Source organism: Aphelocoma coerulescens, chromosome 25, assembly GCF_041296385.1.
Source record: "Aphelocoma coerulescens isolate FSJ_1873_10779 chromosome 25, UR_Acoe_1.0, whole genome shotgun sequence".
Taxonomy (NCBI): domain Eukaryota; kingdom Metazoa; phylum Chordata; class Aves; order Passeriformes; family Corvidae; genus Aphelocoma; species Aphelocoma coerulescens.
Genome location: NC_091038.1, coordinates 1,123,034 through 1,148,602, shown reverse-complemented (window position 1 = coordinate 1,148,602; position 25,569 = coordinate 1,123,034). Strand labels below are relative to the sequence as shown.

The following is a 25,569-nucleotide window of genomic DNA, read 5'->3' as shown; positions in this document are numbered from 1 at the left end:
CCGGGGGTGTTCTATCCCGGGGATTCTTGAATACCCTATCCCAGGGATCCCACGGATCCTGAGGATTCCTGTGTATCCCATCCCGTGGATCTGGGGGTGTCCTATTCCAGGGACCCCCTGGATCCCCCATCCCGAGGATCCGGGGCTCCCAGGGATCCTGGGATGCCGGGAATTTTGGGGAGGGGATTTTGGGAGCCGCCAGGGGCTTTGTTTTTTGGATCAAAAGCGAGAGGGATCCGGGGCCTGCGGATTTCCCGGGATTCAGCAGGGGAGAAGCAGGATAGGGACCCCGAGCTGTGCCATTCCAGGCCATTCCAGGCCGTTCCAGGCCATTCCAGACCCAGCCAGGCCCTGTGGGGCCTCGGCATCTCCGTCACCGCAGCTCCCTCATCCCCAAAAAGGGATTTCTCCCTCCCCGCGGCACAAACCGTCGGAATATTCCAGGGGAAAAAAAAAATACAAAAAACACCGGGATTTGAGCAAGGATATTCCACTAAAAAAACAGGATTTTGAGCAGGGAACAGCGGCCGCGCCCCTCTCCCGGGGGTCCCGCTCCCCACTCCCTGCTCCAGGGCACGGCCACATTCCCAACCCCCCCCTCCCCCTCTGTCACATCCCGGTCGATCCCCGCGTGACAGCGGGAGCGGGACACCGGGATCGATCCCGGCTGCCGCACAGGACCGGGAGAGGGAGCGGCGGGGCCCGGCTCGGGGGGGAGGGGGGTCCCCGGCACCTCCGGTGGAACCTCCGGAACCTCCGGGGGTCGCGGGAAGCTCCGGGGGGGATCCCGGGGGGGGATCCCGGTCTGCTCCGGGGGTCGCAGGCAGCGCTGGGGGGGATCCTGAGGGAATCCTGGGGTGCTCCGGGGGGATTGGGGCAGCGCCGGAGGGATCCTGGAGGGGATCCTGGGCAGCTCCGGGGGTCACGGGCAGCTCCAGAGGGATCCCAGGAGGATCCTGGGCAGCTCCGGGGGGATCTCGGGCAGCTCCAGGGGGATCTCAGGGGTATCCTGGGCAGCTCTGGGGTGATCCCGAGCGGCTTCAGGGGGATCCGGGGCAGCTCTGGGGAGATTCGGGGGATCTCGGGGTGATCCTGGGCGGCTCCAGGGGGATCCGGGGCAGCTCCAGGAGGATTGGAGCAGTTCTGGGAGGATCGGGGCAGCTCCAAGGGGATCCTGGGCAGCTCTGGGAAGATCCCGGGCAGCTCTGGGGGGGTCTCAGGCAGCTCCAGGGGGATCCGGGGCAACTCCAGGGGGATCCGGGGCAGCTCCAGGGGGATTCAGGGAAGCTCTGGGGAGATTCGGGGGATCGCGGGGTGATCCTGGGCGGCTCCAGGGGGATCCGGGGCAGCTCCAGGGGGATCCGGGGCAGCTCTGGGGAGATTCGGGGGATCTCGGGGTGATCCCGGGCGGCTCCAGGGGGATCCGGGGCAGCTCCAGGGGGATTCAGGGAAGCTCTGGGGAGATTCGGGGGATCTCGGGGTGATCCCAGGCAGCTCCAGGGGGATCCGGGGCAGCTCCAGGGGGATCCGGGGAAGCTCTGGGGAGATTCGGGGGATCGCGGGGTGATCCTGGGCAGCTCTGGGGTGATCCCAGGCAGCTCCAGGGGGATCCGGGGAAGCTCTGGGGAGATTCGGGGGATCTCGGGGTGATCCCGGGCGGCTCCAGGGGGATCCCGGAGCCGCGGGGATGACGGAGCAGGCCGGGCCGGGGTGCCGGGCGCTCCGCAGTGACCGCGGCGCTGTGGCCGCAGCGGTGCAGACGCGCTTCGTGGAGGAGCCCGAGGACCAGACGGTGGTGGCCGGCCAGAGGATCGTCCTGTCCTGCGTCGTCCTCAACTACTCCGGCATCGTGCAATGGACCAAGGACGGGCTGGCCCTGGGCATGGGGCAGGGCCTCAAAGGTACCCGGGAAACGGGGGTGGCTCTGGGGGTGTCACCGCACCCGGGCCAGGGGTGTCACCATCCAGGGCAGGGGCTCAAAGGGACCCGCAGGGACGGGGGGCAGCTTTGGAGGCGTCCCCGTGTGAGCCCGGTGCTGTCCCCACAGCCTGGGCATGGCATTGGGGTGTCCCCTGCGTGACCCCGCTGCTGTCCCCACGTCATCTCCCCGTGTCCCCACAGCCTGGCCGTGGTACCGCATCGTGAGCACGGTGGCACTGGGGTGTCCCCGTGGCACTGGGGTGACCCCAGGGGTGTCCCCGTGGCACTGGGGTGTCCCTGTGGCATTGAGGTGTCCCCGGGGGTGTCCCCGTGGCACTGGGGTGACCCTGGGGGTGTCCCCGTGGCATCGGGGTGTCCCCGTAGCACTAGGGTGTCCCCAGGGGTGTCCCCGTGGCACTGGGGTGTCCCCGTAGCACTAGGGTGTCCCCAGGGGTGTCCCCGTGGCACTGGGGTGACCCCGGGGGTGTCTCTGTGGCACTGGGGTGTCCCCGTGGCATTGGGGTGACCCCATGGCACTGGGGTGACCCCTGGGGTGTCCCCGTGGCACTGGGGTGACCCCGGGGGTGTCTTTGTGGCACTGGGGTGTCCCCGTGGCACTGGGGTGACCCCTGGGGTGTCCCCGTGGCACTGGGGTGACCCCGGGGGTGTCCCCGTGGCACTGGGGTGTCCCCGTGGCATTGGGGTGTCCCCGTGGCACTGGGGTGACCCCGGGGCTATCCCCGCAGCCTGGCCGCGGTACCGCATCGTGGGCACGGCCGACTCGGGCCAGTACAACCTGGAGATCAGCGACGCCGAGCTCTCCGATGACGCCGTCTACGAGTGCCAGGCCACCGAGGCTGCGCTGCGCTCGCGCCGCGCCAAGCTCACCGTGCTCAGTAAGGGGTGGCCCCGCGTCCCCCGGTGTCCCACACGGTCCCCGGTGTCCTCCAGGGCACCTCGTGTCCCCTCACCACACCCCGTGTCCCCACTGTACCCCGTGTCCCCTCCACGCCCCGTGTCCCCTCCACGCCCCGTATCCCATCCTGTCTCACATCCCCCCCGAGCCCCCCATGTCCCCTCCACGCCCCCGTGTCCCCCACGGTCCCCGATGTCCCGTGACAGGCAGACCCAGGGTCCCCCCGTGTCCCCTGCCCATCTCTGTGGGGTCCCCCTGCCCAGGGACCGGCCCCAAAAGCCGCTCCCAGGGACAGGGTGGCATTTTGGGGTGCCTGTGCACGGCCAGGACAGGGACAGGGTGACGTTTTTGGGTCCCTGGATGTCCCTCCCCGCCGGGGAATTCCCCCAAATCGGCCGCGGGGCTTTATAACGGGACCAAAACCAGGATTAACCCCATCTCCCACCCCAACCCTGCCCCTGAGCCACCCCCCAACCCCATCGGCCTCGATTTTCCCCCACCCCACGGCCCCGAGCGGGACCCTCCCGAGCCGCTGTCCCCTCTGTCCCCTCCGCAGTCCCCCCGGAGGACCCCACGATCGACGGCGCCCCCGAAATCCTGCTGAGGGCGGGGACCCCCTACAACCTGACGTGCCGCGCCCGCAGCGCCAAACCCGCCGCCACCATCGCGTGGTTCCGCGACGGGCAGCAGCAGGACGGCGCTGTCACCAGCACGGTACGGCCTCCCCTGTCCCCTGTCCCCTGTCCCCTGAACTGCCACCGTGTCCTCCCCACCCGGGTGGTGGCCATCCCCTCCCCTGTCCCCTGAATTGTCACCCTGTCCCTCCCCCGTCCCCTAAACTGTCACCGTGTCCCTCCCCGGTGATGGCCGTCCCCTCCCCTGTCCCCTGAATTGTCACCCTGTCCTCCCCCTGTTCCCTGAACTGTCACCGAGTCCCCTCCGTCCCCTGAATTGTCACCCTGTGTCCCCCCCCGGGTGGTGGCCGTCCCCTCTGCTGTACCCTGAACTGTCACCCTGTCCTCCCCCTGTTCCCTGAACTGTCACCGTGTCCCCCCTGTCCCCTGAATTGTCACCCTGACCCCCCCCGGGTGGTGGCCGTCCCCTCTCGCCATCCCCTGACCTGTCACCATGTCCCCTCCGCTGTCCCCTGAATTGTCACCCTGACCCCCCCCGGGTGGTGGCCGTCCCCCCCCGCTGTCCCCAGCCCTGCTGGCGCTGTCACCGTGTCCCCTCCCGCCACAGGAGGTGCTGGCCGATGGCAAGCGGGAGACCACCACGAGCCTGCTGGCCATCAACCCCACGGACCTGGACATCGGCCGGGTCTTCTCGTGCCGCAGCTCCAACGAGGCCATCCCGGCCGGCAAAGAGACCTTCGTCAAGCTCAATGTCCACCGTGCGTGGCGCTGGGGGACACGGGGGGACACGGGGGGACACGGGGGGACAAGGGGGGACACGGGGGGACACGGGGGGACACGGGGGACACGGGGGGGGGCACGTGGGGACACGGGGGCGTGGAGGTGGATGCGAACTTTGGGGGATTTGGGGGGATTTTCAGGGGGTTTGGGGTGTCCCGGGTGGGAGCGGTTGCCGTGGATGGGATTTGCTGGAGGGAGGAGGAGGAGGAGGAGGAGGGGGAGGAGGAGGAGGAGGAGGAGGAGGAGGAGGAGGAGGAGGAGGAGGAGGCAGGGCCGGCACTCGGTGGCCAACACCGACCTCCGGTGGCTGCTGCGGGAAGGGGCGGCCACCAGCGCCACGCGGGAGGGGACGGGGGGGTGACAACGCCGGGGAAGGGATTTAGGGTCCCCACAAGGACAGGGACGGGGAATGACCACACTGGGATGGGATTTAGGGTCCCCACAAGGACGGGGAATGACCACACTGGGATGGGATTTAGGGTCCCCACAAGGACAGGGATGGGGGATGAGCACACTGGGATGGGATTTAGGGTCCCCACAAGGACAGGGATGGGGGATGAGCACACTGGGATGGGATTTAGGGTCCCCACAAGGACAGGGATGGGGGTGACCACACTGGGATGGGATTTAGGGTCCCCACAAGGACAGGGATGGGGGTGACCACACTGGGATGGGATTTAGGGTCCCCACAAGGACAGGGACGGGAGATGACCACACGGGGAAGGGATTTAGGGTCCCCACAAGGACAGGGACGGGGGTGACCACACTGGGATGGGATTTAGGGTCCCCACAAGGACAAGGACGGGGGATGCCCCACCCCAGAGCTTTGGGGACCCCTCCGTGTCCCCCCCGTGCCACTCTGAGCCCCCCGTGACGGCGCCGTCCCCACAGATCCCCCGACGGTCACCTTGTCCATCCAGCCCCAGACGGTGCAGGAGGGTGAGAGGGTCGTGTTCACCTGTATGGCCACGGCCAACCCCGAGATCAGAGGCTACAGGTGAGGCCCGAACCCGCCGGGAACGGGATCGGCATCGGGATATCGGGATCGGGGTCAAACGGTGCCACTGAACGTCCCCGCTGTGGCTCTGTGTCCCCTCCCCTCAACGCCCCGGAAACCACAATTGGGTTGGGATTGGGATTCAGTTTGGGATTGGGGTCAAATATGGCCCCTGATTGTCCCCACTGTGGCTCTGTGCCCCCTCCCCTCCCCAAAACCCCCCAGAAACGGCGATTGGGTTTGGGTTTGGGATTGGGATTGGGATTGGGATTGGGATTGGGATTGGGATTGGGATTGGGTTTGGGATTGGGTTCAAGGACCAACGGTGCCCCTAAATGTCCCCACCGTGCCTCTGTGCCCTTCCCCACAACCCCCTGGAAACGGCGATCGGGATCGGGATTGGGATTGGGATTGGGATTGGGATTGGGATTGGGATTGGGTTCAAGGACCAACGGTGCCCCTAAACATCCCCGCCGTGCCTCTGCGCCCTTCCCCACAACTCCTGGAAACGGCGATCGGGATTGGGATCGGGGTTGGGATTGGGATCGGGGTCCCACGGCGGCCCCGAACGCCCCCTGTCCCCCCAGGTGGGCCAAAGGGGGGGTGATCATCGAGGAGGCCACGGAGAACCGGTACGACACGCAGGTGGACTACACCTTCTTCACGGAGCCCGTGTCCTGCGAGGTGCACAACGACATCGGCAGCACCAACGTCAGCACCCTGGTGGACGTCCACTGTGAGTGACCCCAAAACCGGCCGGCCCCAAAGCCCCCTTTCCCCAGCGCCGCTCCTCATTTCCCTCCCCCCGGGGTGTTGTTGTTTCCCCCCCTCCCCAGTCGCCCCCCGGATCGTGGTGGACCCCAAGCCCACGGTGACCGACATCGGCTCCGACGTCACCCTGACCTGCGTGTGGTCAGGGAACCCCCCGCTGACCCTCACCTGGACCAAGAAGGAATCCAACATGGTAGGACCCCGTTCCCGGGTCTTTCCGGAACGTTCCCGATCCCGCCGGGATCAGCGGGGGGCGGCTCCGCGTGCCCCGAAATCCACAGGGACGCCAAATCCCAAAACAGAAACAACAAAGCCCCATCCCGGCCGTTCCCATTCCCTGGGCCTCGGTTTTGGGGCCGGCCCTTCCTGGGGGGGGCTCCCCCATCCCAAAAATCCCCCGGAGCCGCTCGCAGGGGGCACGGGGTGGTCGGGATTGGGGAATTTTGGGAGCAGCGGAGACCCCACTTTCCACAGGCGCAGGATTCCCGCTGGGGTTGGGATTGGGGTCGGACGCGGCCCCAGAATGTTCCCACTGTGGCTCTGTGCCCCCTCCCCAAATCCCTTGGAAATGGGAATTGGGATTGGGGTTGGGATTTGGACTGGAATTGAGTTTGGGTTTGGGGTCAAACACAACCCCTAAATGTCCCCATTGTGGCTCTGTGTCCCCTCCTCTTCCCACAACCCCCTGGAAATGGGGATTGGGATCGGGATCGGGATTGGGATTTGGACTGGAATTGGGATTGGGTCTGGGATTGGGATTGGGGTCAAACACAATCCCTAAATGTCCCCCCTGTGGCTCTGTGTCCCCTCCTCTTCCCACAACCCTCTGGAAATGAGGATTGGGATCGGGATTTGAACTGGAATTGGGACTGGGTTTGGGATTGGGTTTGGGATTTGGACTGGGATTGGGTTTGGGATTGGGTTTGGGATTGGGTTTGGGATCGGGATTTGGACTGGAATTGGGATTGGGTTTGGGATTGAGTTTGGGATTGGGGTCAAACACAACCCCTAAACGTCCCCATTGTGGCTCTGTGTCCCTCCCCTCTTCCCACGACCCCATGGAAACGGGGATTGGGATTCCCACGGGACTGATTTAGAGCCTGGCCTGGCCTTTGAGCTTCGGGGGTGTCCTGTGTCCCCTCCCTGCTGTCCCCAACTGTCCCCAGGTGCTGAGCAACAGCAACCAGCTGTACCTCAAGTCCGTCACGCAGGCGGACGCCGGCCAGTACGTCTGCAAGGCCATCGTGCCCCGGATCGGCGTGGGCGAGAGGGAGGTCACCCTCTTCGTCAACGGTCAGTGACCCCAAAAACGCCCCCGAAATCCCCCAAAAGCTCCCGGGAATCCCCGGGAATGGGGCGGATCCCAAAAGTTCTCCGTTTCTGTCGTTTTCGGTTGGGTGAGGGAGAGGGAGTTTAAAACATTTACGGAGTTGGGATCACGCGGACGCGGGGGAAAGAAATGGGATTTGGGGGTTTTGTTGGGGTTTTGATTCAAGATTTAGGGGAAGAGGCAAAACGGGATGATGGGAAGGGAAATAAACCCTAAAATGAGATTTTCCACACCCATCCCTCCTCCCAGGGTGATGGGAACGGAGGTCGGGGAAAAGTCAGGAGTCGCTGCCATGGGAGAAATTTCAGGAATTTCAACCTGGAATTTCCCATGGGAGATTCCCCCAACTCCAGCTGCACCACGGACCCTTTTCCCTCTTAAACCCCTGATCCCTGAGTCCTTCCCACTCTTTTTTCACCCAATTCCAGCTTTTTTCCCCTCCTCGAACCCACGACCCCCAGGGGCGTTTCCCTCATTCCTCACCCGGCAGCGCCTCCGCAATCTCCTCCCCAGCCCCTCACCCCGTGACTCCCCAAATCCCTCCGCGACGCCCCGAAATTCCCTCTTCTCGCCTCCGCTCAGGGCCCCCGATCATCTCGAGCGAGCCGGTGCAGTACGCGGCGCGCGGCGACCGCGGCAAGGTCGAGTGCTTCATCGGCAGCACGCCGCCGCCGGACCGCATCGTGAGTGCCCCGCGGACGCCTCGGGGACGCCGGGGAAGGGTCCCCAGAGCCCCCCTGGTGCTGATCCGGACGTTTCCCCCTGGCGCTGACCCGGACGTATCCCGGCGCTGATCCGGACAGCGCCCTGGCGCTTACCCGGACGTGCCTCCCCGGCACTGACCCGGACACTTCTCCGGCTTCTCCCGGTGCCAGGCGTGGGCGTGGAAGGAGAACATCCTGGAAGCGGGCACGCTGGAGAGGTACACGGTGGAGAGGAGCAACACGGGCAGCGGGGTTTTGTCCACCTTGACCATCAACAACGTGATGGACGCCGACTTCCAGACCCGCTACAACTGCACGGCCTGGAACAGCTTCGGGCCGGGCACGGCCATCATCCAGCTGGAGGAGAAAGGTGCCGCCGGAGGAGGGTCGGGGATGGGGTTTGGGGGACACGGGGAACGGCCCCGAGTTGTGTCGGGTCGGGAATTTGGGAGAATTCCTCCTGGAAAGGGCAACCAGGTGGTGGAAGGGGTTGGGTTTCCCATCGCTGGAGGTGTCCGAGGAGTCTCTGGACGTTGGTTTGGGGGTCGGGTACAGGCTGGACTCGGTGACCTTGGAATTCTTCTCCAACCTCAGGGATTTAGGGATTTGTGGATGCTGGAGGTGGGAAGGAGCTGGGGCTGGGAAATCCCGGGATGGGAACGGGGCTGGAGCAGCAGGAGAAGGGAATGGAGAGTCCTGAGGGAGCTGGGGGGGCTCATCCCAGAGAAAAGGGGAATCCAGGGGGAATTTGGGGCTCTTCCAGGGGGGATTTGGGATCTGATCCCAGGGAACGGGGCCAGCACAAGAGGGAACGGCCTCGAGCTGTGCCAGGGGAGGCTCAGGGTGGATATTTGGGGAAATCCCTCCTGGAAAGGGCGGCCAGGCCTTGGGAGGGGCTGCCCAGGGAGGGTTGGAGTGGCCATCCCTGGAGGTGTCCGAGGGATCCCTGGACGTTGGTCTGGGTGACCGGGGGGCACCGGACACAGCTTGGACTCGATGACCTTGGAGCTCTTTCCCAACTCCAAAAATCCTGGGATTCCGCGAGCCCCTCGGGTGTGGCACTGCCCCCGTCCCCAACTTGCCCCCGCCGTGTCCCCGCAGAGGTCCTGCCCGTGGGCATCATCGCCGGGGCCACCATCGGGGCCAGCATCCTCCTCATCAGCTTCCTGGTGGCCCTCGCCTGCTTCCTGTACCGGCGCCGCAAAGGAAGTGAGTGAGGGGACAGGGAGGTGACCAAGAGCCGCGTGGTCACCCCGTGGTCACCCCGTGGTCACCCCGTGGTCACCCCACGGTCACCTCACAGGCCGCAAGGACGTCACACTGCGCAAGCTGGACATCAAGGTGGAGACGGTCAACCGGGAGCCGCTGACGCTGCACACGGACAGGGAGGAGGACACGGCCAGCGTGTCCACGGCCACGCGCGTCATGAAGGCCATCTACTCGGTGAGGGACACCCCCGGAGCTCGGGATGGGAGCTGGGGAGGGAATTGTCCCCTGGGATGGTGGGGGGATGCTGGAAGAGGGTGGCCCGTGGATGTCCCCAGCCTTGGAGCGTCCCAAGGAGGGGCTGGAGCCGCCTGGGATGGTGGGAGGTGCCAAGGTCCCGATGATCTTCGGGGTCTTTCCGAGCCGAACCATTCCAGGATTCCATGGGGTTCGGATGGGGTCTGTTTAGGGATAAATGCTGGACCCAGGTCACTGCATGGGATCCCCACCCCTGGAAGGGTCCAAGGATGGGTTGGAGCCACCTGGGATGGTGGGAATGTCCCCACCCTTGGCCCCTCCATCCCAATCCGTTCCAGGATTCCCCAGGCTGGCTCAGGTGGGATTTTAGGGATAAACTGGCCCAGGTTATCCCATGGATTCCCCATCCCTGGAAGCGCCCACGGATCCACCTTGGATCCACCTGGGACAGAGGGAGCTGTCCCTGCCCATGGGATGAGTCCCAAGGCCCCTCCCCGCCCACCCCATTCCATGATTCCATGATTTTCCAGTCGTTCAAGGATGACGTGGACTTGAAGCAGGACCTGCGCTGCGACACCATCGACACCCGCGAGGAGTACGAGCTCAAGGTCCGGAATGGTCCCACCAGGATTTCAGGGCGGGAAAAGAGGGGCAGATCCCAAATTTTGGGGGGGTTTTTTTCCCTCCTGGAATGGGTGGAGAACTCCTGGGGTTTCGGGTGTGAGGGGCTGACATCGCTTGGATTGTGTCCGGATGGAGGGGAAATCTTGGGAATCTGCAGCTCCGATCTCTGGGAGCGGGGATGGGATCGCAGGGAACGGCTGGAGATGTTCCAGGGAGGGATTTGGGATGGATTTTAGGGGCCAGGGGAGGCTCCCGAGGGAATGGTCACGGCCCCAGAAACTCCAGGAGCGTTCGGACAACGCTGCCAGGGACGGGGCGGAGTTTTGGGGGACGCGGGACTCGGATGATCCTGGCGGGTCCGCCCCAGTCGGGATATTCCAGAACCCCACCGGACCCAGAACCCCGCGAGACCCAGCCCTGCCCCAGCCCCATCTCCCAGGCCACTCCAAAGGGTTCCCACCCTCCCAAGAACCACCCGAAGGAACCCCCCCCCCAAGCCCCAAACCCCCCCCCCCCCCTCAATTCCCCGAACCCCACGGAACTCTCCCTCCTCTTCTCCCCCACCAGGACCCCACCAACGGCTACTACAACGTCCGCGCCCACGAGGACCGCCCGGCCTCGCGCTCCGTCCTCTACGGCGACTACCGCGCCCCCGGCCCCGGCCGCTTCGACGCGCGGCCGCCTTCCCGCTTATCCCATTCCAGCGGCTACGCCCAGCTCAGCTCCTACCCCCGCAGCGGCCCCGAGTTCCCCCCACCCGAGGCCGCGGCGGCTCCGGGGACGGCCGGGGGGGACACGGCCAGCCAGCTCTCCTACGAGAACTACGGCGGCACCGCCTTCCCGGCAGGTCCCGGCTACGCCACGTACCGGCTGGGCTTCGGCAACGCCGCGGGCCTCGAGAGGGGTCCCTACGATGGCTACGACCCCATGGGCAAGTTCGCCAGCGCCACGCGCTTCTCCTACACCTCGCAGCACTCGGACTACGGGCAGCGCTTCCAGCAGCGGATGCAGACGCACGTTTAGGGCGGGCGGGCGGGGAAAAGGGTGGCGGAGGGACCTTCACGAGCGTCCCCTGATATTCAGGGGGCTCGTCCCGAGCCGCCCCGATCCCGAGTTTTCTTGGAGCTTCCATTCATTCCGTTGGTTGTTTTGCCGGTACTTTTCCCGCAGCGAGGGTTGCGGGGCGGGGGGGGGGGGGGGTCTCAGCGCTTTGTCCCCTCCGTGTCACCCACGGGGGGCTCTGCGCCCTCCTCGTCCCCGGAGCCGTCCCAGAGATCGGCGGGGGGGTGGGCTCTGCGTGTCCCTAAAGGCGAGGGGATGCGCGAATTCCCAAAAAAAACAGCCCCATCCTGGCCATTCCCGTTCCCCGATCCCGCCGGGATCAGCGGGACCGCTCCGCGTGTCCCTGAAGCCGCGGGGATGCGCGAATTCCCAAAAAAACAGCCCCATCCCGGCCATTCCCGTTCCCCGATCCCGCCGGGATCAGCGGGGGGGGCTCCGCGTGTCCCTAAAGCCGCGGGGACGCGCGAATTCCCAAAAAAAAGAAGCCCCGTCCCGGCCATTCCCGTTCCCTGTGCCTTGATTTTGGGGCCACCCTTCCCTCAGGGACGGCTCCTCTCCTTCCGCCCCGTTTCCCCCCATCCCAAAAATCCCCCTGGAGCCGCTCTGGGTGGTCGCGGGGGGTGGGGGTGGGTTGGAATTGGGGGATTTTTGGGAGCAGCCCCCCTTTCCATACGCACATCATTCCCATGGGAAAGGCAGCGCCGGGATGCGGCCCCGGCCCCAATCCCGGATTCCGGGGGTGTCCCCAACGTTGGGGACACGGGGGGGGGGGAGGTCCCTCCTATGAATGTAAATCCAGGTGGGAATCGCATTCCCGGGAATTTTGGGAGCCGGGACGAACCAAAACGTTGGGATCAGGAGCTCGGGCGGTCCCGCTCCCGCAGTTCCAGGGCCCGGGGGGGGCCCCGGGGAGCCCGATTTGGGAGCAGGGAATGCGGGGGCCGAGCTTTGGAGGGGATTCCCGGAGCATTCCCGGTTGATTCCCGAAGAAACCCCCGGGATCAGGTACGAGACCCCTCCCCACCCCTCAAGAGGCTTCCCAAATCCCCCCATTCCCAAATCCCGGTGGGATCCATCCCGGTACGAGCCGCGGGACACCCCCCCCCTCCCCCCGACCCCGTTCCTTCCCAAATATTCCTTCTCCCGGAATTCCCAAAAAAAAAAAAAAGGAAAAAAAAAAAAAAAGTCCCGTCAGGACGGGCCGAGAAGCGCTGGGAATCCGCGGAGCCGGGAGTCCCAAAGGTGCCTGAATTCACCCCAGAAACCCCCGGGGGGGGGGGCAGGGAGGTCCCGCTCCAGGTGCTGCAGCCCCACATCCAGAGCAATATCCCACGGGAGCGGCGGGGGCCCCGCCCCGGCCACCGGGAAGCTTTAAAATTCCACAATTCCAACCCCGTTCCGGGGCTGGAAAATGGGGAGCCCCCCCCCTGCCCCGCCCTCCCCCCCCCGCCCCCCCCCCGTTTTTAGGCTGGTTTAGAGACCTCCCCACTCCCCTTTTCCCAAAATTCCGCGATCCCTCCCCATTCCCATTTTTGTTTTTTTTTTTTTTACGTTGCATTTCCCTTTTTTTTTAAATATTCTGTACTATATTTTTAGTCTTAAACACGATATATTAAATATATTTAATTTTTTTATATATATATATATAAATATAAATGGTTAAAAAAACCGAAAACGAACGGCTCCGCGTTTTCCTTTATTTTGTTTTATTTATTTTTATATTTTTGGGAGCATCCCGGGGAAAAGGTTTGGCCCCAATTCCCACCTGGAGTTTCCCCAGCCCTCCCCAGCTTTGTTTCACACCCACAATTCGGGGTTTTTTCCCCCCAGAAATCCCTCACTTCACTATTTTACCCCCCCCCCCAAAAAAAAAAGGGATTTTTGCCATTCCTGAATGGTTTTCCCGGAGCGGGAGAATTGAGGAACGGATGGAGGGAGGGAAAAATATTTTCCTTTTCCACCCGTAATTCTTACAATTCCAATATTCCCAAGTCCCCGGAGGGGTTTTTGCTCCGCTGCGGAGGCAACCCCAATTCCCAGGAGAAAAACCTTCCCTCCTCTCCATCCTTATAAATTCATCCCAGGGATTTATTCCGATTTATCCCCGGTTTATTCCCCAGGAATTCTCACCACTGATCCCTCGCCTCGTCTTTCCTCCTGCTCCCCTTCGCGTAAAAATTATTTTAATCCAAGAATTAAATCGGGGTTCCCTCAAGGAATCCGGGATTTGTCTCTCAGAGCCACCACACACAGAATTCCCATTTTTTTCCCCCCATTCCCGCTGGAATTTCGCCTTCCAGCCCTTCCCTTCCCGGGCCTGGTGATAAAATACGGTAATTTTATTAACATCATTGGAGTTCTCCTTAAACCACGAGCTGTTGGAAGAGGAAAAGCCGGAATCAGGGCGGTTTTTTCCCGGATTTTTCATGGAAAAATGGAAAAGCGCGATCCAGGCGCCACCAACGCGCCTCAGTTTCCCCACCCGCCCAAGGCTTTCCCAGCGCCGGGGACCCCACAGCCGTGGGACAGCGGGGCACGGAGACACCGCTGTCACTCCAAGGGCTCATTGCCGGCGTTTATTCCCGGGGTTCATTCCCGGGATTCACCCCCTCATCCCTCACAAACTCCGCCATGATGAGGCCTGGCCGCGCCCTGGGCGCAGCGCGCCCTCCCCCCGCCCCGCGCCCGCCCCCGGCTGGGCGGGCTCTGAAGAACCGCGCCCCTCAGCGGGGCTATTTATAACCTCGGGAATCTCGCAGGATCTCGCGAGATTTGCCGTCCCGCCACAGCGTCATGGGCGGGGTTTGCCGTTATTACGTCATCGCTGCGCGACAAGGAGGGGTGGGGGGGGCCCGGGGGGTTTTGGGGACCCCCAGGAGGGGCCGCGGCGGTGACAAAAAAGCCCCAAAGTCCCTCATTTGTCCCCTCTCTGCTCCCTTCGCGCTCCTGGGGGGATCTCCCGGGGGTCTCGGGGGTCCCCAACGGGGCTGGGGAGCTCTGGGGGGGTTTGAGGGTCCCCCCCAGTTTTATGGGGTTGGGGGGATGTCCTCCCCCATTCCCTGGGTTTAGGTCCCCTTTTCCCTGGGTTTGGGGTCCCCTTTTCCTGGTGTTTGGGGTCCCCCATTCCCTGGATTTGGGATCCCCATTCCCTGGATTTGGGTCCCCTTTTCCTGGTATTTGGGGTTCTTCCCCCCCTTCTCAGCACTTGGAGTCTGTCCCCCCACCATTCCCGGGATTTGGGGTCCCCATTCCCGGGATTTGGGGTCCCCATCCCTGATTCTGAGTCGCCCATTCCCTGGATTTGGGATCCCCTTTTCCTGGATTTGGGGTCCCCCATTCCCTGGATTTGGGTCCCCTTTTCCTGGTGTTTGGGGTTTGCCCTCCCCCCCCCCATTCCCTGGATTTGGGGTCCCCCATTCCCTGGCTTTGGAATCGGCGCCCTGGGCAGGGAATCCCCCCCGGAACTGGGACTGACCGGGATCAGGGCCCTGGATGGGTTCCCCATGGAATTGGGGCTGGAAGCAAAGCCCTGGGAGCAGCCGGGTGGATCCCAATGGATCCCGGATGGATCCTTCTGGAACGAGGCCTCTGGGTGGATCCCAATGGATCCCCGTGGGTCCCTCTGGAACGAGGCCTCTGGGTGGATCCCTGTGGATCTCGGATGGATCCCTGTGGATCCCTGTGGATCCCTCTGGAATGAGGCCTCTGGGTGGATCCCTCTGGATCTCGGGTGGATCCCTGTGGATACCTCTGGAACGAGGCCTCTGGGTGGATCCCTGTGGATCCCTCTGGATTCCTGTGGATCCCTCTGGAACGAGGCCTCTGGGTGGATCCCTGTGGATCCCTCTGGATTCCTGTGGATCCTTCTGGAACGAGGCCTCTGGGTGGATCCCTCTGGATCCCCGTGGGTCCCTCTGGAACGAGGCCTCTGGGTGGATCCCTGTGGGTCCCTGTGGATCTCGGGTGGATCCCTGTGGATCCCTCTGGAACGAGGCCTCTGGGTGGATCCCTGTGGATCCCTCAGGATCCCCCTGGATCGAGGCCTTTCCCCGCCGTTCCCGCTGCCCCCGGGGCCCTTTCCCGAGGCCGCCCTTCCCTGTGCCGGGAAAGCCGCCGGGCGCATCCCGGGAAGCTCCGGGAGCCGTCGGGATCGGGGTGGGAGCAGCGCCGAGCTCCCCTCCCGTGGGGAATTTCCACCCCGGGCTCCTTCCCCCGATCCCGGAGCGGGGGATCCCAACGGGCTGGAAGGCGGAAAAGCTCCGGGATGGAGGGGAGGAGGGGATGGATCCACCCCTGACCCCTCTGGGGGTGGGAACAGGGCTGGGGGGAAGCGGGAATTCCGCGATTCCCGCGGGAAGGGATCGCCGGGGTGACGGGAGGTGTTCGGGAATCGGGAATGTTCGGCCCGGAAAAGGAAAAGCTTTGGGGTGACCTCGCTGGGGCCCTGCAGGAGCTGCAGGAGAAGTGGGAAGAGACAAATTCCAAGGGCCTGGAGGGCCAGGAAAAGCAGGGAACGGGTTCAGGGAGGAGGTTGGGACGGGATTTTGGGAATCAGTCCTTCCCTGGGAGGGCCCCGGGTTAACGGGATCCCGTGGATTCCCCAGCCCTGGAAGTGCCCTGGGATCGTGGGAATGCCCCTGCCCCTGGAATTGGGGTATTTCCACTCCTTCCCACCCAAATTATTCCAGGATTCCCTAAAACGCCATCACAGGATCCTGGCACATCCAGGATATTCCTGACCCTGGAAATGGACTCTTCCCTGGATCCTCCTTGGTTTTTTCCTCGCTCTGATCCCGGTAAACCGCCCCCCCCAGAAATCCCCATTCCCAATTTTTCTGCCTTGTTCCACTTTGGGATCCCTAAATTCCTTCGGAATCAGTTCCAATTCTCCTCCCGGGAATCCTGTCCGTCCCCGCTGTCCGGGCTGGAGGAAGGGAGCAGCGGAATTCCTCCGGGCAGGGGGAACATCCAGAACTTTCCATCCCGGCTTTTCCCCCCGCAGCGGGATCCCGCTCTTCCCGTGGCTTTTCCCCCCTGGAACTGGACGGGGAACGCTCCGCTCCCTCCAAACCCTCCCCTTTGTCCCGTCAGCGAAATTCCAGCGGTTTTATTCCCGCCTCGAACGCTTCGTTCACCCTTAATTGCTGTTCATTAACCCTTCGCTGGTGGTCAGGACCTTTCAGTTCCAGGCGCATCCCGTTTTTCCCGGAGTTCGGTCGGGATGAGAGGAGGGAAAAGGGGGATCCTGAAGGGATTCGGGGCGCCCCAAAAACTCCTGGCTGCCCCCCCCAAAAAAACCGACTTTTTGGGACACCTGGATGCTCCTTGCCCGTTTTGGGAATCCCGCTGGAAGCTGCTCCAGGGAAAAAAGCTGGGATTAACCCCTTGGATGCCAATTCCCGCTGTCCGTGCGGCTTCGGAGACCCCAACCCCGCCGCGGATCCTCTTTTCCCCCCTTCCCTCCAAAATCCCAATTTTCCACCGGGAATTCAATCCAAAACAAATCCGCGACTCCCAAATCCCGGCTGGGAGAGCTCGGGGGGGGCTTTTCCCGCATTCCCAATCGTGGAAAAAAAAAAAAACGCCGCGGGAGCATCCGGAGGGAGGAATTTTGGCAGCTCCGGCGCCGCTTTTCCCAACCCTTCCTGATCCACCGCAGCTCCTCAGGCGCCGTTTTCCTGCCCGCGGGGAGGGTGGGAACACCGCGGGACCGGGCTGGGAAGCGCTCTGGGATCCCGGGAAGTTGCTTTTCCAGGCGCTTTTCCAGGCGTTTTTCCAGGCCAGCGGGAGCTTTGGCAGGGCCGTGCCCGGCGCCGCCGCCGTTAATCCGGGCACTGATCCCCGCTGATGCCGCAGGGTCGGGGGTCACCGGCAGCCCCCGCCATACTGCCGGCATTCCCGGCTTTCCCTCCAGCCCCATTCCCGGCTTTTTCGCCCATGGGAAGCTCATCCCGTTGAACCCGCGATGCTCCGCACCCCGCGGCTCGCGGCGGCGCCGGGGTGGTCGCTCCTCCTTCCTCCCTCTCCTCGCTCCTCCGGCCGCTGATTCCTCCTCTGGCTCCGAGCCTTGAGCGGATTCCCGGGGAAAAAAAAAAAAAACATGGAGCGGGAATTGCCCCGGAGCAAATCCCGGCTGCCCTCGCTGCTCCTGGCGCTGCTGGGGCTCGGCCCAGGTGAGTGAGGGGCGACCCCGAACCCGCGGGACCCTCCCGGGATTTAGGGGTGGGGGGGGGGGGGGCTGCGCGACCCCATCCCGCCTCTCCCGGATCCCTGCTGGGGTTTGGGATGCTGGATCCAGAGGGTTTGGAATCCACCCCCCCGAACACGCACACGGTTTTGGGGTTGTTTTTTTTAGGGGGGGGGAGGCTGCGATTTTTTTGCCCCGGAGCCCCCCGGGATCCGCCCGGGAAGGGAAGCGGCTCCTTACGTAAAGCAGGAGCGAGGAATCCCCTTAATTCCCGGCGTGCTAATCCCAAACATTCCATAATTCCCGTAAAACCCTCCGATTCCTCCAGGAAAGCGCCTAATCGGACAGGCGGATTAATTACGGGGCGGCGGGGTTAATTTGCCTAATGATTCCTTGGCCTCGCGAGCGGGATGGGGCTGTGCCCACGAGGTGATGCCCCCCCCCCCCCCCAAAAAAAAAATCTGCCTCGGAAAGGTGGGAAAAACCCGAATTCCCACGTTTTGGAGCGCTCCAGCGGCTTTCTGGGATGCGAACGATTCCAGCCCGGAGCGTGGGGAGCGGGGGAGGACGAGGAAAAGCAGAACCAGGCTCAGGGTGAAGAAACTCGGGGTTAAAAGCAAGCCTGGAGTTGGGTTTTTTGGGGGGTTTTAGGGGGGGGATTTGAGGCTCGGGATGGGTTAATCCAAGTGCCGGGAGCATGGATGGATCCCTCTTTTCCTTCTCCCTCCCCTCCCCGGCTCCTGCCGCGCTCTCGGGGCTGCGGGAGAGCCTCGTGTTCCAAAAAAAAAAAAAAAAAAAAAAATCTGGGATAAACAGGATGAGCCGGGAGGCGCTGGGCACGGGAGGCCTGGGCAGCAACCCCGCGCCTCTCCCGGCCCCGAATCCCCCCGGCCCCGAATCCTGGCGGGGGAAAAGTGGGAAAACTCCCGGGGAACGATGAGGGAGCCCTTGGGGGCTGCAGCTCCTGGGGGGAAACGCGGTGGTGGAGGGATGGATCCTGTCGGGAGAGGGATGGATCCCATCGGGAGAGGGATGGATCCTATCGGGAAGGAATGGATCCCGTCGGGAGAGGGATGGATCCTATCGGGAAGGAATGGATCCCATCGGGAGAGGGATGGATCCCGTCGGGAGAGGGATGGATCCCATCGGGGGGGGTGGATCCCATCGGGAGAGGGATGGATCCCATCGGGGGGGATGGATCCCGTCGGGAGAGGGATGGATCCCAATTGGGGGGGATGGATCCCATCGGGAGAGGGATGGATCCCATTGGGGAGGGATGGATCCCAATTGGGGCAATGGATCCCGTCGGGAGAGGGACGGATCCCAGTCGGGAGAGGGACGGATCCCATCGGGAGAGGGATGGATCCCATCGGGGGGGGATGGATCCCAATTGGGGGGATGGATCCTATCGGGAAGGAATGGATCCCATCGGGGAGGGATGGATCCCATCGGGAGAGGGATGGATCCCATCGGGAGAGGGATGGATCCCAATTGGGGGGATGGATCCCAGTTGGGGGAATGGATCCCGTCGGGGGAGGGACGGATCCCATCGGGAGAGTGATGGATCCCAATTGGGGGGATGGATCCCGTCGGGAGGGGGATGGATCCCGTCGGGAGGGGGATGGATCCCATCGGGGGAGGGACGGATCCCATCGGGGAGGGATGGATCCCAGTTGGGGGAATGGATCCCATCGGGGAGGGACGGATCCCATCGGGGAGGGATGGATGGAGATTCCAGCGGGGAAAATGAGGAAAAGGAGCTGCCCGAGCTGCTCCGGGAGGATCCCGAGGGGATTTTGGAAGCCTCCCCCAGCCCCTTTTTGCTCTCAGCATCCTCCCCTCCAGCCGGGTGATGCTTCACCCCCCCCCAAAAAAAAAACTTCTCCGGGAGCGCTCAGAATTCCCTCGGCTTTTAAGACCGGGCTGGAAAAGCAGGAACCAAGCCCGGGGATAAGCGGGATCAGAGCTCCCAAAAAAAAAACCTCCGGGAGACGCTGGAAGCGCTTTAGGAAGAGGAGCAAAGAGGCGGCGGCTCCTCCCGGGGGGGGTTTGAAACCCCGGCCGCAGCTCCCGCGGGCACAAGGACGGCAGGGAGGGGACACCGGGAGCGTCCCCGAGGCCGGCAGGAGCCGTCCCATCCAGGGTGGAGCCGCCGATCCCAAAATTCCAGCGCCGTGCGTGGGATTGGGAGAGAAGGGGGGGTTTTGGGGGGGATGTTCCCGGTGGCGGAGGGGCGTGGGGGGGCCGCGGGGGCGGCGGGTGGCGCAGGTGACAGCTTGGGAGGAGGAGGGAGCTGCCAGGAGCGGGGGAGGCGGCGCCGAGCGGCTCCTGGCATCGGGAATTTTTCCAGGGAGATGCCAGGGAAAAAAGAAAAAAAAAAAAAAAAAAAAAAAAAAAAAAAACAAAAAACAACCGATCCCAAATCCAACCCCGGTGGCGGGGGAGGATCAGATGGAGGGGCTGGAGCTGCCCCTGGGAGCCGCGGAATGAGGCTCCATCCCGAGGTTTTGGGGGTTCCGTCCCTGCCTGGAGCTCCCGAGCGGCTCCCGGCATCGGGAATTTTGCGGGGAGCTCGGGCTGCTCCTAAAAAACAAAACCCCAAATCGCAGCGGGGGAGGCTCAGATGGAGGGGCTGGAGCTGCTGGGTGAGGCTCCATCCCAGTGGGAATCACCGATCCCACGGGATTTTGGGACTCTATCCCTGCCTGGAGCTCCCGAGCGGCTCCCGGCATCGGGAATTTTGCAGAAACGCTGCCCGAAAAAAACCCAAATGTTTCTCTTCCTGCCCGAATTTTGCCCGAAAACCCCCAAATGTTTCTCTTCCTGCCCGGAGGAGTCGCTGGGCTGAAGCCGGAGCTGCATCCCGGCGGGAATCCCGCGCATCCCACAGGATTTCGGGGTCCCATCCCGACCGGGAGCCCCCCCCCCGACCCCTTATCTCTCTCCCCGCCCTAAACCCTTATCGGTTTTCCGCAGGGCTCTTGCAGGAGGCGCGGTTTGAGGCGGACAATGAGGTTTTGGAGATGCTGGCTGGGAATTCCACCCAGTCTCTCCTGGAGCGTTGTTCTGGTGAGAGCCCCGAGTTCAGATGGGGCCGCGACCCCAGATCTGAACCCGTAGTTAGAATTCACCTTTTTGGCCGATTTTCCCCCCAAAACCGCTGTCCATTCCTTCTCTTTTTTCGAGGCTCGCAAGCCCCGCATCTGAACCCGTAGTTCGTTTTCACCTTTTTAAGCAATTTTTTCCCCCAAAACCGCTGTCTTTCCCTTTCTTTTCTCGACGCTCGCAGGCCCCACATCGAACCCGTAAATAATTCACCTTTTCTCGCCGATTTTCCCCCCAAAACCGCCGTTTTTCCCCTCTCTTGAGACCCGTAAATAATTCACCTTTTTTCGCCGATTTTCCCCCCAAAACCGCCGTTTTTCCCTCTCTTTTTTTTGAGGCCCGTAAATAATTCACCTTTTTCCGCCGATCTTCCCCCCAAAACCGCCGTTTTTCCCTCTCTTTTTTTTTGAGACCCGTAAATAATCCACCTTTTTCCGCCGATTTTCCCCCCAAAACCGCCGTTTTTCCCCTCTCTTGAGACCCGTAAACAATCCACCTTTTTTTGCCGATTTCCCCCCCCCCAAAAAACGCCGTTTTTTTGAGGATTCCCCGCTCGCAAACCGCTCCAAAACCAGGCAACGCTGCTTTGAGGAGGCTCCTTCTCCACCCCGCCTGTCCCCGCGAGGGTCCCGCCGCCCCCCGCCCGTGTCCCCAGCCCGTCCCCCGCCCCTCGGTGACACTTTTCTGTCGCAGAGCTGCTCTTCGGCCAAGCCCGGGCTCAACCCCGCCAGGTCAACGGCGTCCTGGGGGGGTCCGTGCTGCTGTCGCCGGCTCTGCCCCCCAACAAGACGGTCAAGGAGATCGAGTGGAGCTTCTCCGGCGGCACCGGGGCCACCATCCAGGTGGCCGAGTTCGGGCCCGGCGGCTTCGACCGCCCCGATCCCAAGGATCGCTTCGGGAAGAGGTTGGAGATGTACAACGAGACGGCGCTGAGGATCCGGGACTTGCAGAGGGGCGACAGCGGCGTTTTTGGGGCCAGGATTAAGATGCAGCCGGCGCTGGTGGATGATCAGTCCTTCAACCTCTCGGTCTACGGTGCGTGGGTGGGCGCGGGAGGGGTGGGAGAGGGGGGAAAAGTCCCGAGTGGGGGAATTAAATCCGGGTTTGGGTGGGGGAACTGAGGCACGGGGCGAAAAATGGGGTTGGAGGGGGGACTAAAGAGCTCTGAGTGTGAGAGTGGGTCCGTTTACAGGTGGGGAAACTGAGGCACGGAGCAAGGATGGGGTTGGAGGGGGAAGAGAAGGTCCCGGGTGTGAAAATTAATCCATTTTTTGGGGTGGGGAAACTGAGGCACGGAGCCAAAAATGGGGGGTGAGGGTGAATAAAAAGCCCCGAATCGGAAATTTCATCCCTTTTCAGGTGGGGAAACTGAGGCACGGAGCCAAAAATGGGGGGTGAGGGTGAATAAAAAGCCCCGAATCGGAAATTTCATCCCTTTTGAGGTGGGGAAACCGAGGCACGGAGCAAAAATTCCCTTCATTAGAGTAATTTTAACCCCCCAAGCTCTGCCGCGGGGGGGGTGCTTCGAGGGTCACGATGCCACCAGGGTGGCCTCGAGGTGGCCAAAACCCTGTTCCCGGCGACAGAGTCGGTGCCCAGCTCCCCAGGGCGGGTGGTTTCAGGCTCGCGGTGCCACCAGGGTGGCCTCGAGGTGGCATCACCCCTGTTCCCGGCGACAGAGTCGGTGCCCAGCCCCCGGACCCGCAGCCAGCTGCTGGCCAGCACCCTGGAGTGGTGCAACCTCACCCTGCAGTGCCAGGGCGCCGGCAAAGGCGCCGTGAACGTCACCTGGAAGCGCGACAGCCTCACCTGGGGCAGCCCCGGCGAGCTGGGCACCGGCCGCCACCAGCTGTCCCCCGACGGCACCACCCTGCGCGTGGCACTGCCACCCACGGCCGCCAATGTCACCTACGCCTGCACCGTCAGCAACCCCGCCGACCACAAGGTCGCCCTGTTCGACCTGCAGGCCCTGTGCCAGGGCGGAGGTGAGAGCCCGGGGGGCGAGCCCGGGGGGGCGAGCCCGGGGGGGACGGGGGGCGAGCCCGGGGGAGCCGGGGGCGAGCCCGGGGGAGCCGGGGGCGAGCCCGGGGGGGCTGGGGGCGAGCCCGGGGGAGCCGGGGGCGAGCCCGGGGGGGCCGGGGGCGAGCCCGGGGGGGGCCGGGGGCGAGCCCGGGGGGGCCGGGGGCGAGCCCGGGGGGGGCCGGGGACGAGCCCGGGGGAGCCGGGGGCGAGCCCGGGGGGGCTGGGGACGAGCCCGGGGGAGCCGGGGGCGAGCCCAGGGGGGACCGGGGGCGAGCCCGGGGGAGCCGGGGGCGAGCCCGGGGGGGGCCGGGGGCGAGCCCGGGGGGGGGCCGGGGGCGAGCCCGGGGGGGCTGGGGACGAGCCCAGGGGGGACCGGGGGCGAGCCCGGGGGAGCCGGGGGCGAGCCCGGGGGGCGAGCCCGGGGGGGGGCCGGGGGCGAGCCCGGGGGAGCCGGGGGCGAGCCCGGGGGGGCCGGGGACGAGCCCGGGGGGGCTGGGGGCGAGCCCAGGGGGGCCGGGGGCGAGCCCGGGGGGGCCGGGGACGAGCCCGGGGGGGCCGGGGGCGAGCCCGGGGGGGCTGGGGGCGAGCCCGGGGGGGCCGGGGGCGAGCCCAGGGGGGACCGGGGGCGAGCCCGGGGGGGCTGGGGGCGAGCCCGGGGGGGCCGGGGGCGAGCCCAGGGGGGACCGGGGGCGAGCCCGGGGGGGCTGGGGGCGAGCCCGGGGGGGCCGGGGGCGAGCCCGGGGGGGCTGGGGGCGAGCCCGGGGGGGGCCCAGCGCGGCTCACGGTGCCACCCTCTGCCGCCTGCCAGGGGGACCGTCGGCCTTCTCCAAGTCGGGCTACATCGTGCTCACGCTCATCCTGGTGGCCGTGAGCCTGGGCGGAGCCTTCTGGTGCTGGAGGATGAACAGCGGCAAGGCGGCGGATCCAGGTGCGGAGATGCCCCGGATTCCCCGCGGGGCTGTTTTCCCGGGTTTTTTCCCGTCTCCCCGTGTCTCTGTTTTTCCCCGCTTTCCCGTCTCCTCGTTGTCCTGTTTCCCTGTTTTCCCCTTTTCCCCATTTCCCTGTTTGCCCGATTTCCCATTTTTCTTGTTTCCCCATTTTTCCACTTTCCTGTTTTCCTGTTTTCCTGATTTCCCCCTTTCCCCCTTTCCCTGTTTTCCCATTTTCCCCATTTTTCCCATTTTTCCCATTTTCCCCGGTTTTTTCCCCATTTTCCCTGCTTTCCCCATTTCCTATTTCCCCGTTTCCCCCCGTCCCCCCTTTCTTTGTTTTCCCATTTTTCCCATTTTCCCTGTTTTTTCCCCATTTTCCCCCCTTTCCCTCTTTTCCCATTTCCCCCGTTTTTCCCGTTTTCCCCGTTTTTTTCCCCATTTCCCCTGCCACCCCGCCGCGCTGAGGTGACCGTTTCCCTGGGGTTTTTCCCATGGATTTTCCCACTTTTCCATGGATTTTCCCCGCAGCCGCCACGCCCACGGTGCCGGCCGAGGAGAGCCCCGCGGAGCCCCAGTACAGCGACATCGTCTGCAGGAGCCCCCCTGAGGGCAACGACCAGGTCGGGCCCCCCCGGGGGTCCCCAAAATCTGGAGGGGGTCCCCAAAATCCGGGAGAGGGTCCCCAAAAACCGCGGGAGTCCCCAAAACCCGGGAGGGTCCCCAAAACCCGGGAGGATCCCCAAAAACCGTGGGAGTCCCCAAAGACTGTGGGAGTCCCCAGAACCCGGGGGGGACCCCAAAAACCGGGAGGGGTCCCCAAAAAGCCGCCCCAAAAACCGCGGGGATCCCCAAAAACCGGGAGGAGTCCCCAAAAACCGTGGGGGCCCCACCCGCGGCCACCCCACAGGATTTAGGGTTGGGGTTTCGCCCCGTCCCTCAGCGGCTCCCCCGCCCCAAATTTTGTCCCCACAGGGTCCCAGCCCCCCCGAAGCCCCCCAGGAGCCCCCCAGCGAGACCCAAAAAGCAGAACCCCAAAAAGAAGAGGCCGCAGCCCCAAAATCCCCCCCGGGGGGCGGCGAGCAGGGCCAGAGACCCCCAGAGGACACGGCCGAGGAGGTGACATAGGGCCGCAGGTGAGGGGGCCCCAAAAAGGGACATTGGGGGGACCCCAAACGAGCCGGGGTTAAAGGGCTGGGGGGGGGCGGGGGCTGTCCCCAAAAGGGGATTTGAGGGCTGGTGTGGGGGGGCTGCCCCCCAAAAGTCACCGGCGCCGGGGTCTCCTCCCTTTTTGGGGACAAGAACGGGGTCTCTGTCCCGCAGGCCCCGCAGCGCCGGAGCTCCGGGATCTCCTGGAAGGGCTGTCAGAGTGCGTCGTGTGCCAAACCCCAACCGAATCCCAAATCCAGCGCCCCAATTCCGGCTCCGGCCGCGGGAGGAGCCCCCTCGGCACCGGAGCCCCCTCGGCCCCACCACCGGACGGACTTTTCCCTCCCTTCCCACCCCAAAATCCTCGGGTTTCTCCCCAATTCCCTGCCTGAAGCCCCCCGAGACTGCTTTGGGGAGGGGGATCCCGGCCAGAGGTGGCACTGGGGGGGTCCCTGCGCGGTCCCCGCGGGTTTTGGGGTGTGGGGATCCCCTCGGCCCCACAACCGGACGGACTTTTCCCCATTCCCCACCCCCAAAATCCTCGGGTTTCTCCCCAGTTCCCTGCCTGAAGCCCCCCGAGACTGTTTTGGGGAGGGGGATCCCGGCCAGAGGTGGCCCTGGGGGTGGCACTGGGGGAGGGGGGGGTCCCTGGGTGTTCCCCGCGAGTTTTGGGATGCTCCGGGATGCGAGAAAATTCGGGACTCGCCCGCCAGGCGCGGCTGTCACCGGGCTGGGGACACCGGGGAGGGCACGGGGACATCCCCTGGCCCGGCGGGGACACAGCGAGCCCCCCCCCCTGTGGGGACAGACGGCACCTGGGGGGGCACAGGGACCCCCTCCAGCCCTCCGGGGGTGCCGCAGGGTGGGGAGGGGACGCGGGGCGGGGGTGGCAGCGGCGTGTCCGCCCCGCGTCCCCGCCCTGGGGTGGCACCTGCGGGGGCCCAGAAGGGACCGGCGCCACCACGGAGCGCACC

At 64.3% G+C, this 25,569-nt stretch overlaps 2 protein-coding genes across 5 annotated transcripts in view; both read left to right on the top strand.

Moving 5' to 3' along the window:
• Positions 1 to 11,164, top strand: part of KIRREL1 (kirre like nephrin family adhesion molecule 1) — a 29,029-nt gene extending 17,865 nt beyond the window's left edge. Inside the window, exons 2-15 of one of the 2 annotated variants that reach the window (XM_068995197.1) lie at positions 1,752 to 1,901; positions 2,667 to 2,816; positions 3,393 to 3,550; positions 4,079 to 4,229; positions 5,143 to 5,248; positions 5,836 to 5,984; positions 6,085 to 6,212; positions 7,186 to 7,312; positions 7,932 to 8,032; positions 8,225 to 8,423; positions 9,155 to 9,262; positions 9,357 to 9,496; positions 10,048 to 10,125; positions 10,709 to 11,164. In XM_068995197.1, coding sequence (XP_068851298.1) covers positions 1,752 to 1,901; positions 2,667 to 2,816; positions 3,393 to 3,550; positions 4,079 to 4,229; positions 5,143 to 5,248; positions 5,836 to 5,984; positions 6,085 to 6,212; positions 7,186 to 7,312; positions 7,932 to 8,032; positions 8,225 to 8,423; positions 9,155 to 9,262; positions 9,357 to 9,496; positions 10,048 to 10,125; positions 10,709 to 11,164 — 2,201 coding nt within the window. The remainder of the gene's footprint in view (positions 1 to 1,751; positions 1,902 to 2,666; positions 2,817 to 3,392; positions 3,551 to 4,078; positions 4,230 to 5,142; positions 5,249 to 5,835; positions 5,985 to 6,084; positions 6,213 to 7,185; positions 7,313 to 7,931; positions 8,033 to 8,224; positions 8,424 to 9,154; positions 9,263 to 9,356; positions 9,497 to 10,047; positions 10,126 to 10,708) is intronic. The other variant, XM_068995198.1, reaches the window with a different exon arrangement.
• Positions 11,165 to 16,834: 5,670 nt separating this feature from the next.
• LOC138098711 (SLAM family member 8-like) lies at positions 16,835 to 24,851 on the top strand. Of its 3 annotated transcripts, XM_068995441.1 has the most exons (8): positions 16,835 to 17,376; positions 20,367 to 20,459; positions 21,189 to 21,530; positions 22,175 to 22,480; positions 23,326 to 23,445; positions 23,978 to 24,069; positions 24,422 to 24,582; positions 24,770 to 24,851. In XM_068995441.1, exons 1-7 carry the CDS (start codon positions 17,304 to 17,306, stop codon positions 24,572 to 24,574), a joined length of 1,179 nt encoding a protein of 392 aa, XP_068851542.1. In that variant the 5' UTR covers positions 16,835 to 17,303; the 3' UTR covers positions 24,575 to 24,582; positions 24,770 to 24,851. The 3 variants fall into 3 exon arrangements, with proteins under 3 accessions (XP_068851542.1, XP_068851543.1, XP_068851541.1); XM_068995442.1 differs by lacking the exon at positions 20,367 to 20,459 and having other exon boundaries at positions 16,838 to 17,376; XM_068995440.1 differs by lacking the exon at positions 16,835 to 17,376 and having other exon boundaries at positions 19,705 to 20,459.
• The last annotated feature ends 718 nt before the right edge of the window (positions 24,852 to 25,569 follow it).

What these genes read in the sequence shown, in the direction of transcription:
- LOC138098711 (XM_068995440.1), top strand. Translation starts at nt 19,745, where the DNA reads ATGCCAGGGAAAAAAGAAAAAAAAAAAAAAAAAAAAAAAAAAAAAAAA. An exon ending in TCTCCTGGAGCGTTGTTCTG is followed by an intron (nt 20,460 to 21,188) that starts GTGAGAGCCCCG and finishes TTTCTGTCGCAG; the next exon opens with AGCTGCTCTTCGGCCAAGCC. An exon ending in CTTCAACCTCTCGGTCTACG is followed by an intron (nt 21,531 to 22,174) that starts GTGCGTGGGTGG and finishes TCCCGGCGACAG; the next exon opens with AGTCGGTGCCCAGCCCCCGG.